Source organism: Callionymus lyra, chromosome 8, assembly GCF_982586985.1.
Source record: "Callionymus lyra chromosome 8, fCalLyr1.hap1.1, whole genome shotgun sequence".
NCBI lineage: Eukaryota > Metazoa > Chordata > Actinopteri > Syngnathiformes > Callionymidae > Callionymus > Callionymus lyra.
This window is the reverse complement of record NC_141825.1, coordinates 23,802,102-23,814,557: the sequence shown is the minus strand read 5'-3', so window position 1 is coordinate 23,814,557 and position 12,456 is coordinate 23,802,102. Positions and strand designations below refer to the sequence as shown.

General features: G+C 40.0%; 1 protein-coding gene across 1 annotated transcript in view; it reads right to left on the bottom strand.

Moving 5' to 3' along the window:
• Positions 1-461: 461 nt before the first annotated feature.
• The window catches only part of calb2a (calbindin 2a), a 28,553-nt gene continuing 16,558 nt past the window's right edge, over positions 462-12,456 (bottom strand). Inside the window, exons 5-11 of the mRNA XM_087796995.1 lie at positions 11,424-11,480; positions 10,165-10,242; positions 6,703-6,758; positions 6,606-6,645; positions 1,911-1,964; positions 879-950; positions 462-815 (exon numbers count right to left, since the gene is read on the bottom strand). Coding sequence (XP_087653121.1) covers positions 699-815; positions 879-950; positions 1,911-1,964; positions 6,606-6,645; positions 6,703-6,758; positions 10,165-10,242; positions 11,424-11,480 — 474 coding nt within the window. The 3' untranslated portion in view covers positions 462-698. The remainder of the gene's footprint in view (positions 816-878; positions 951-1,910; positions 1,965-6,605; positions 6,646-6,702; positions 6,759-10,164; positions 10,243-11,423; positions 11,481-12,456) is intronic.

Here is a 12,456-nt window from a genome sequence, read left to right as displayed (position 1 = left end):
TCAAGTACTCGACAATACTACACATACAGTATATACTTGTTACTACACAATCACAACATCAGAGTCAAGTACTGGACAATACTACACATATATACTTGTCACTACAGTATCACAACATCAGAGTCAAGTACTGGACAATACTACACCTATACACTTGTTACTACACTATCACAACATCAGAGTCAATTACTCGACAATACTACACATATATACTTGTTACTACACTATCACAATATATAGTATTGTTGTCTCTATATCCTTATATCGCTAGATCCTTGAAAATACACATTTATTTTGAATGTTTTATAGATTTAAAAAAAAAAATAGAATTTCAGAATAAAACCTCTAGAGGGCGACATCTCAAGCATCTATCAAAACAAAACAAAGATCATTAAACTTCAAGGTCACCTGACCAACTACGCTGGTATTCTGGAGTAATAATGACGTCACAGACGCAGTACTTTTTCTGGTAAGATGTTTTATTGATGGTCTCCACGAACAGAAACAAACATTGAAAACCAAATCAGAACAGAGGACAGGCAGGCTGGAGGTCACAGAGGTCACACGTAGCTGACTGTGAACTTCTCCAGTTGAAACTTTAAACAACTCGGGGGGTCGGGGGTCGGGGGGGTCAGGGGTCGGTGGTCCGGCACATGCTCCAGGAAGTGTTGGGACATCGGGGCAGGAAGTAGAGAGGATCAGACGACGGGCTCCCGGCACAGCAGGATCTCCAGCTCGCCGCGGTACAGCTTCCCTCCGTCGGACAGACTCATGATGCTCCGCTTGTAGACCGCCAGGTTCTTCAGGTCCACCTCCTGACCCCCGGAAACATGACATCATGAGGTCACATGTTAGCGCGTGCAGGTTCGGGGTCTCACCGTCTTGTTGGTCTGGCAGAGGTCGCGCAGCAGAGCGTCCAGTTCCTGCTCGTCGATGTAGCCGTTGCTGTCCTGCAGGAGCAGACGAGGAACATGCAGTCACTCGAGAACAAGATCTTCCTGAAGACCTGGACCTGAACGTGCCAGTGCTGCGTGTGCTTGAATGAACAATGGCAGCTCCTTCATAATTCAACGGCTTCAGAGCACGCGAGCCGGAGAATCTCTCGTGCGGCGAGTCTTTGTTCTCCAGCGAGAGTCGGTTTGATGGTGATTGAGCTTCAGTCAGCAGTTTCTACTGTTTCCTGGTTTTATTATGTAGATCCGCGGCATCTGAGTATTTAATTATACCTTGTTTTAGCAGTTAAAACTTTCAATTTTATATTTACTGATTTTTTTTCATAATTGATTAATAACTTGTTTATTTTTTAAACGTTGAATAGTTTTTATTGAATCTTTTACTAAATAATTTGTTTATTTAATTAGATATATTTTTAATTAAAGTATATAAAATAAATGAATGCCTTTTTTTTTAGTAAATAGAGTTTATTTTTTTCAATTCCAATCATTTAAAAATACAGTTTAAAAATTCAAAAATCTTTTTATAATTATTCCGGGCAATAATCGAACTCTCAGCCAATCATGCGACAGACAGATGATCATGTGACAACATAGAAGGTTTTCTGTACCAATATCTTATATTGAATTCAAAAGGCTACAAATTAAAAAATGTGAAATTCAGGCATTTTATTATTGAACTATTGGGATAAAAATATTGAACTCTATGTGCAAAAATGTATATATTTTTAAATAAATAATTCAATTATTAAAAGGAAAAAAATTAAATAAACATGTTGTTAAACACAAGTATTTAAAAACAAGTAAAACAATATACAAATTATTAATTAAATTGTTTAAAAAGTAATGAAATATAAGAAATTCAAACTCTTTTAAACGTTAAACTCAACTGTCAACATATGTTTTTTAAATGACTCTGGACTTCAAATCACTCTATCATCAGCTTTAACGTCTCACCTTGTCGTAGAACGTGAAGATGGTGTTGAACTGCTCAGAGTCCAGCTTGAAACCCTGGAGAGGAGAACGTAGAGATCACAGAGAGTGGAGATAGAATCGTGGAGATAGAATCGTGGAGATAGAATGGTGAAGATAGAATGGTGAAGATAGAATGGTGAAGATAGAATCGTGGAGATAGAATCGTGAAGATAGAATGGTGAAGATAGAATGGTGAAGATAGAATGGTGAAGATAGAATCATGGAGATAGAATCGTGGAGATAAAATCGTGGAGATAGAATCGTAAAGATAGAATGGTGAAGATAGAATGGTGAAGATAGAATGGTGAAGATAGAATCGTGGAGATAGAATCGTGGAGATAGAATCGTGGAGATAGAATCGTGAAGATAGAATGGTGAAGATAGAATGGTGAAGATAGAATCGTGGAGATAGAATTGTGGAGATAGAATCGTGAAGATAGAATCATGGAGATAGAATCATGGAGATAGAATCGTGAAGATAGAATCGTGAAGATAGAATCGTGAAGATAGAATCGTGGAGATAGAATCGTGAAGATAGAATCATGGAGATAGAATCATGGAGATAGAATCGTGAAGATAGAATTGTGAAGATAGAATCATGGAGATAGAATCATGGAGATAGAATCGTGGAGATAGAATCGTGAAGATAGATTCATGAAGATAGAATCATGGAGATAGAATCATGGAGATAGAATCGTGAAGATAGAATCGTGAAGATAGAATCGTGAAGATAGAATCGTGAAGATAGAATCGTGGAGATAGAATCGTGAAGATAGAATCGTGAAGATAGAATCGTGAAGATAGAATCATGGAGAGAGAATCGTGAAGATAGAATCGTGAAGATAGAATCGTGATGATAGAATCGTGAAGATAGAATCGTGAAGATAGAATCATGGAGATAGAATCGTGAAGATAGAATCGTGAAGATAGAATCATGGAGATAGAATGGTGAAGATAGAATCGTGAAGATAGAATCGTGGAGATAGAATCATGGAGATAGAATGGTGAAGATAGATTCGTGAAGATAGAATCGTGAAGATAGAATCATGGAGATAGAATCGTGAAGATAGAATCGTGAAGATAGAATCGTGATGATAGAATCGTGAAGATAGAATCGTGAAGATAGAATCGTGAAGATAGAATCGTGGAGATAGAATCGTGAAGATAGAATCCTGGAGAAAGAATCGTGAAGATAGAATCGTGAAGATATAATCATGGAGATAGAATCGTGGAGATAGAATCGTGAAGATAGAATCGTGAAGATAGAATCGTGGAGATAGAATCGTGAAGATAGAATCGTGAAGATAGAATCGTGAAGATAGAATCATGGAGATAGAATCGTGAAGATAGAATCGTGAAGATAGAATCGTGAAGATGGAATCGTGGAGATAGAATCGTGAAGATAGAATCCTGGAGAAAGAATCGTGAAGATAGAATCGTGAAGATATAATCATGGAGATAGAATCGTGGAGATAGAATCGTGAAGATAGAATCGTGAAGATAGAATCGTGGAGATAGAATCATGGAGATAGAATGGTGAAGATAGATTCGTGAAGATAGAATCGTGAAGATAGAATCATGGAGATAGAATCGTGAAGATAGAATCGTGAAGATAGAATCGTGATGATAGAATCGTGAAGATAGAATCGTGAAGATAGAATCGTGAAGATAGAATCGTGAAGATAGAATCGTGGAGATAGAATCGTGAAGATAGAATCCTGGAGAAAGAATCGTGAAGATAGAATCGTGAAGATATAATCATGGAGATAGAATCGTGGAGATAGAATCGTGAAGATAGAATCGTGAAGATAGAATCGTGGAGATAGAATCGTGAAGATAGAATCATGGAGATAGAATCGTGGAGATAGAATCGTGAAGATAGAATCGTGAAGATAGAATCGTGGAGATAGAATCATGGAGATAGAATCGTGAAGATAGAATCGTGAAGATAGAATCGTGGAGATAGAATCGTGGAGATAGAATCGTGAAGATAGAATCGTGGAGATAGAATCGTGAAGATAGAATCATGGAGATAGAATCGTGAAGATAGAATCATGGAGATAGAATCGTGGAGATAGAATCATGGAGATAGAATCGTGAAGATAGAATCGTGAAGATAGAATCGTGGAGATAGAATCATGGAGATAGAATCGTGAAGATAGAATCATGGAGATAGAATCGTGGAGATAGAATCATGGAGATAGAATCGTGGAGATAGAATCGTGGAGATAGAATCGTGAAGATAGAATCGTGGAGATAGAATCATGGAGATAGAATCGTGAAGATAGAATCGTGGAGATAGAATCATGGAGATAGAATCGTGAAGATAGAATCGTGAAGATAGAATCGTGGAGATAGAATCGTGAAGATAGAATCATGGAGATAGAATCGTGAAGATAGAATCGTGGAGATAGAATCGTGAAGATAGAATCATGGAGATAGAATCGTGGAGATAGAATCATGGAGATAGAATCGTGGAGATAGAATCATGGAGATAGAATCGTGAAGATAGAATCGTGAAGATAGAATCGTGGAGATAGAATCATGGAGATAGAATCGTGGAGATAGAATCATGGAGATAGAATCGTGAAGATAGAATCGTGAAGATAGAATCGTGGAGATAGAATCATGGAGATAGAATCATGGAGATAGAATCGTGAAGATAGAATCGTGAAGATGGAATCGTGAAGATAGAATCATGGAGATAGAATCGTGAAGATAGAATCGTGAAGATGGAATCGTGAAGATAGAATCGTGGAGATAGAATCGTGAAGATAGAATCATGGAGATAGAATCGTGGAGATAGAATCATGGAGATAGAATCGTGAAGATAGAATCATGGAGATAGAATCGTGAAGATAGAATCGTGGAGATAGAATCGTGGAGATAGAATCATGGAGATAGAATCGTGAAGATAGAATCGTGGAGATAGAATCGTGAAGATAGAATCATGGAGATAGAATCGTGGAGATAGAATCATGGAGATAGAATCGTGAAGATAGAATCGTGGAGATAGAATCGTGAAGATAGAATCATGGAGATAGAATCGTGGAGATAGAATCATGGAGATAGAATCGTGGAGATAGAATCATGGAGATAGAATCGTGGAGATAGAATCATGGAGATAGAATCGTGAAGATAGAATCGTGGAGATAGAATCGTGAAGATAGAATCATGGAGATAGAATCGTGGAGATAGAATCATGGAGATAGAATCGTGAAGATAGAATCGTGGAGATAGAATCGTGAAGATAGAATCGTGAAGATGGAATCGTGAAGATAGAATCGTGAAGATGGAATCGTGGAGATAGAATCATGGAGATAGAATCGTGAAGATAGAATCGTGGAGATAGAATCGTGAAGATAGAATCGTGGAGATAGAATCATGGAGATAGAATCGTGAAGATAGAATCGTGGAGATAGAATCGTGAAGATAGAATCATGGAGATAGAATCGTGGAGATAGAATCATGGAGATAGAATCGTGGAGATAGAATCGTGAAGATAGAATCATGGAGATAGAATCGTGGAGATAGAATCATGGAGATAGAATCGTGGAGATAGAATCATGGAGATAGAATCATGGAGATAGAATCGTGAAGATAGAATCATGGAGATAGAATCGTGGAGATAGAATCATGGAGATAGAATCGTGGAGATAGAATCATGGAGATAGAATCGTGGAGATAGAATCATGGAGATAGAATCGTGGAGATAGAATCATCGAGATAGAATCGTGAAGATAGAATCGTGGAGATAGAATCGTGAAGATAGAATCATGGAGATAGAATCGTGGAGATAGAATCATGGAGATAGAATCGTGAAGATAGAATCGTGAAGATAGAATCGTGGAGATAGAATCGTGAAGATAGAATCGTGGAGATAGAATCGTGGAGATAGAATCATGGAGATAGAATCGTGGAGATAGAATCGTGAAGATAGAATCGTGAAGATGGAATCGTGAAGATAGAATCGTGAAGATGGAATCATGGAGATAGAATCGTGGAGATAGAATCATGGAGATAGAATCGTGGAGATAGAATCATGGAGATAGAATCGTGAAGATAGAATCATGGAGATAGAATCGTGGAGATAGAATCATGGAGATAGAATCGTGGAGATAGAATCATGGAGATAGAATCGTGAAGATAGAATCGTGGAGATAGAATCGTGAAGATAGAATCATGGAGATAGAATCATGGAGATAGAATCGTGAAGATAGAATCGTGGAGATAGAATCGTGAAGATAGAATCGTGAAGATGGAATCGTGAAGATAGAATCGTGAAGATAGAATCGTGGAGATAGAATCGTGAAGATAGAATCATGGAGATAGAATCGTGGAGATAGAATCATGGAGATAGAATCGTGAAGATAGAATCGTGGAGATAGAATCGTGAAGATAGAATCGTGAAGATGGAATCGTGAAGATAGAATCGTGAAGATGGAATCGTGAAGATAGAATCGTGGAGATAGAATCGTGAAGATAGAATCGTGGAGATAGAATCATGGAGATAGAATGGTGAAGATGGAATCGTGAAGATAGAATCATGGAGATAGAATGGTGAAGATGGAATCGTGAAGATAGAATCGTGGAGATAGAATCGTGAAGATAGAATCGTGAAGATGGAATCGTGAAGATAGAATCGTGGAGATAGAATCGTGACGCAGACCAACTCACCTGGAACTTGAGTAGGAAGTTCTCCTGGACGGGCAGGAGCCTTCAGAGAGGAGACAAGTGAGCGTGACACGTGAACACAGTCATTACGAGAGCTTACCTGGCCATCTCTGACAGGCCCAGCTTCCCGTCTCCGTTCAGATCAAACATCTTGAGCTGAGGAACAGAGAAGGATGAGCTGTCACCATGAAGGCGGATCTCATTTAATAAAGAGACAGACTTTAATGTCTTCCTGCTGCGCCGACAGTCGAGCGACCGTCAGTCACGCGTCCGATCCGAAGACAGACGTGACAGCGAGACGGACGTTCAGCTGAAGCTCTCGACAGAAGTTTGTTTATTTTAATCCTCTAGCGCTTGAGGAATGGATTAATGTCGAGTACAGCAGAACAACCAGCGACATAAACGGATGGTAATTTGATGATATGGGACAGTAACACAAACTTGCTAAGCTAACGACACAAACTTGCTAAGCTAACGCAGCACACTTGCTCAGCTAACAGAATACATTTGCATAGCTAATATATAACATGTGCTAAGCTAACGATACACACTTGCCAAGCTAACAGTACTGACTTGCTAAGCTAATGTCACAAACTTGCTAAGCTAACGCAGCACACTTGCTCAGCTAACAGAATACATTTGCATAGCTAATATGCAACATGTGCTAAGCTAAGGATACACACTTGCCAAGCTAACAGTACTGACTTGCTAAGCTAATGTCACAAACTTGCTAAGCTAACAGAACACATTTGTTTAGCTAATGGAACACACTTGCTAAGTTAACCATACACAATTGCCAAGCTACCAGCACTGACTTGCTAAGCTAATGGCACAAACTTGCTAAGCAAAAGGATCACCCTTGCTAAGCTAACAGAACACATTTGTTTAGCTAATATACCACACTTGCCAAGCTAACAATACACACTTGCCAAGCCTACAGCACTGACTTGCTAAGCTAATGGCACAAACTTGCTAAGCTAAGGGATCACCCTTTCTAGGCTAACAGAACTAGTACACCACAATTTCTAAGCTGACGAAACACACTTTCCAAGCTAACGGCACTGACTTGTTAAGCTAAGGGATCACCCTTGCTAAGCTAACAACTCACACTTGCTAAGCTGTCGGCACACACTTGCCAAGTGTACGATACACACATTCCATGCTAACGGCACCAACTTGCCAAGCTAACAGCAGACATTTGCTAAGCTAATGGCACATACTTACTAAGCTAACGGCACACACTTGCTAAGCTTATGGCAAATGCCTGCCAAGCTAATGCTATTTGTACAGAAACAGTAGATTCTCTATTAATTTAAAGATTTCACAATTAGCATAAGGTACATTTAACCAATACATATACAGTTGACCCAGTAAAGTACAGTAATATACTGCATCTTTAAGTATATCGTAGCATTCCAGAATAAGAAGGCTTTTATAACTGTTTTAGAAACTGCAGCAGAAATAAAAGTTAACATCTCAGGGTCAAAAGGGTTAAGTCGTGTTAGTTCCACTTTGTGTCGCTGCATTACGCAACACTAACAAGTATATTATGTTTGTGTAATTATTGTTGTGTAGAACTGCTCATCATGACAAATGTAATCTCGATCTCATTTATCCACGTTAAGATAATTGAATCTGTGCTGCGTCTCTGTGGACTTAATGAACACCGGAACTGATGCTAAAGTCTCTGAGCGAGCGGGTCGACTGTGGGTCATAGTCCCGCCACAGATGTTCGCACATCTGGGATGTAAACGGTGAACCTGCGGGAAGGGGGCGGGGCCAGAGGCCGCTCGGGCGAGCTTCGCCGCTGCCACCGGCACTTTGGTCGGTTCCGGTCCAGATGGAGCGGACATGCCGGCGTCTGTGAAGACCCCGGTCCGACCCACGGTGAGTCGGTTCCGACTGATTATTGACCTCCGGTGGTTCCGACCGGGTCCGTCCTTGAGGGGTTCCCGGAGAAGGAACATCTGGTTGTGTGCAACCAGGTTCCCTCAGAGACTCTGAAGTTCTGGGCAAAAAAAAGGTCTGTTTTGGGAAAACCAGTCCCTGCAGACCCGAGACCACAACAAGGCTGTTCACCACTGGGTTGACCCAGATTTCTACTCCCGGTGAGGGAGAAGTTGAGGAGGAAGATTTGGACGGAACATTATTTCTCCAGCTAGCAGAGATTAAAAAGGGACGAAATCTTGTTTCTACAAAAGTTCTCTCCAGTATCCAAACATTTTCTGCAGGTACTGTGGGGGCAGTATTGAACAATCTACTTGGATTAAAACTGACGACATGAAGAAGGAGGATGGAAGCAAAATCAAAATTATTGAACAGTTAACATGGCTGGAATACAAAAAAAGGCAAGAAACATGTTAGAAGTGTAAGAAAATAGTGTTGTACACTATAGGTTTGAGAAAATACTCTTTCACTTAAATATTGCAATGTTAATACTGTTTTCATATCCAATAGCATTGTATCTACTTAATATTTGTTTGTTTTTTATTAACTTTGGGCGGTTATCAAGTGATAATTGGAAAAGTCAAATCCCACAGGATGCTGACAATGACTGAGGACGAGAGGATACAGTGGATACTAAGAGCAGCTACAGATGCCGTGTCAAAGCCAGAGAATAAAAGTGTCTTTTAAGGCGAGATTTGAAAATGACGTCCTCCGCAGCTAAAGGAACAATGAAATCTCCTGAGATCCCAGGGAGGACTGAGGACAAGAGGATACAGTGACTCCAGCAGCTTTTAAAGCTGATGTTTGAACATATTTTTGTTTGAAAACAAATGAAAGCAGTTACGACTTTGTCAAGAGTCATGTGGTCTGTAAATACTACAACACCAGAGTCAAGTACTGGACAATACTACACATATATACGTTACTACAGTATCACTATATATATATCACACTATATCGTACAGTTGATCCTGTATTGTGGTACGTAACGTATTGTCAGATTCTTGCCAATACACACACCTATTGTACAATGACGCTAAAACACATGCTACTAGCGACTTAATTCCTATGCCTATCAAATCACATACTTATCTTAGTGCACTAGTGGTTAGTATGCATCAGGATAGTCTACGAACTAACTAGTAACTAATTCTCCACAGATAGATGTAACTTCCTTTTACAACGTCAACATCACTAAGATGGAGCCGTTTAGTGTAGAAAGTGTCCATCGATCAATACTCAGTTTTGTGGGCGTTTTAGTGACAATCTAGTGTGTATGGAGCACTACATTTACATACTAAGAGTTGAGACGCACTTATGCACTAAAAATACTAAAACTACTACTAAAGTTTTAGTATGCAAGTATGCGATTTACAGCTCTAGTCTCCTTCTCCCATTAACCAGAGAAATCAAAGTTTTCACCGAACATCTGGTAACATATTTGTGTGTTAAAATATCTTTCTTTGTGTAAAGAAGCTCAGCAGTTAAATCGCCAATAATGGACGCAAGTAATGATTTTCTCTGGCGTTTTGAGAGTTGAATACAAAAAAAGTCATAATGTCTTTAATTCATTTGTAAAGTAATGTGACGGTGTGGGTGTTTGTGAGTCACTTACGATGGTCTGCGTGTACTCTACAAGCTTCTGCTCGTCGTAGTGTCTGTTGGCCTTCTCCAGCAGGTCTGACAGAAAACCCTGGCATCACAGGATCGAGACAAACACAGTTAAAAGGTTCTCAACTCACCTGTAATCAAAGATGAATTTAAAAAGCATTATGAATGACCAAGTAAAGTGAGTGATGCAGTGAAGATACAATCTTTTCCCCTCGTTATTTTTAAGATCCTCTTCCCTACACAACCTTTCCTGGGCAACAAGGCCAGAGACCATCTGTTCAAAGACTACAATACTTTCATTCTCACGGCGACATTGAAGCGTCGAACTGAGTTTCATTCCTGTCAGTCTTCATGACGACCGTGAGCTCACCTGGAGAGATTCCCGTGGCCACGGAGGAATGTCCCGTGGAGTCATTAATCTCCTCTGTCAGAGCTACTGTCTGGATTTAATCGCCCTCCATTCATTCCGTTATTAGCGACTATGAGTTTAATCCCAGAGTCATGTTAGGTTTTTTTTTTCTCACAATCAGACGATGAGCGAAAATACCAAGAAGACAATAGTTGTCCTGCTTTAACATTTTGACCTTGAACAGTGAAATTCTTTGAGGCCTAGATTTGAATTTAGAGTTGTTCGGAAAGTCAGGTGAAGTTCTGGTTTAGGGTTTTCACAAGTCATTCCCACATCCTACTTCTGACACCACTGAACGTGTCCCAGAACGGGACCAAGAGGTGAACGACTGATCATTCTTACCCCAGTTAGTGAGTACTTGGAACGAACGAATCAGACACTTACAATAGTCTTGTTTCTTGGACTCACAGGATCAGGTACTATACTCAGAGGGTAAAAGTACCGATGCAATAGACCGACACAGTAAGGGATAGTTGAGGGTGAGGGTCACGAGAAGCTGGTTCTGGTTGGACTTGTTAAAAACATTAAGTAAGAGTTCTGTACCCTTCTGATGGTTAGTTCATGACGGATGAAGTCGACTCGACCCCGATGTGTCGTACAAGCCTTGAAACTGTCAACAAGGTCGAATGATCGTAAAACAAAAAAGCCCCGACGTTATCTTTGACTCTTTTTTTTATTGATGAACACATGAGCAGAAACACCAAAAAGTTCAACTGATGGGAAAAGAACACAATATGAGTTGGAAATCAAATGACAAACGTTCTTATTGGGGTTTGGTCTGGGTCTGTGTGAGGATGGAGACGTTGACATTTGTAAATGTTAGCACAAGCTTTCTCGGGTCATCACTCACGTACCTTCAACTCGTTGGCCTCGATGTAGCCGCTGCGGTCCGTGTCGTAGCGACGCCAGGCCTGAAAACACACCACGGGATGAGATACAACATTTACAACACACATCAACCTAAGGATTCCATGTCCAAGTCCTGAAGGGTCATCAGTACTGGGACAATCTGATGTTTACCCAGACACTCGTTCAGAATCAGTATCTCTGATCTTGCAATTATTAGTCACAGTGGTTGACGCCAGCAGGGGAAGGAAAATGTGTCCATCAGATATATAGGCGTTTCCATGACAGTTGCGTGGCCGACCAGATCTTCAGTAGAACTTGAAACGTCCCTTCAAAACGACTCAGTTATGAACTGGTATAAGTTTGTCTAGTCCAACCCCTGACCAATGAGAAATCTCTTGATCTGAACAAGTTCTTAACCCTTGTGTTATCATTGGGTAGAGGTGCAAATGCGTTTTTGGTACCCCTTCTTTGTGTTGCCCCTGGGTCAAGGGACACATTTGGCCACCGGGGTCACCTTGTTTCCAGACACTGCAGAAGGTTTAACATAGTGTAAACTTCCCTTGGCATGCTTGAGTTATTGGTTATGAGTTTAAGAATCTTGTTGTCTTGTTATTTCATGATTGAAGGTCAACGACATACGCAGAGATTTGTGAAAGATTGGATTGTGCAGGTCGACCGATGCTCTTAGAAGAAGCAGGTAGTAGATCCCTTCCATAGGTTCAAGGGACATAGAGCTCCTTGTCCTTTACATCAACAGAGAGCTGAGGAGGTTTGGCTTCACTCTTCTGGGAGCAGACCACGAAACATCTCAGTATATTCCCCGCAAAACGAAGAAGTAATCATCGTTCTCTTTCTACCATTGTACCTTGTTAGATTAAAATTATTATACACTATACGTATACACCATACTTTAATTAATGCTAAAAGATAATCAAAATATAAAGTATATGTTACTCGCTTGATCTAAGAGCATCACACTGGTTCGAGGCAAGCTTGGATCAGAATTAGAGATACGACACCGGTTATTTAAAACATCTG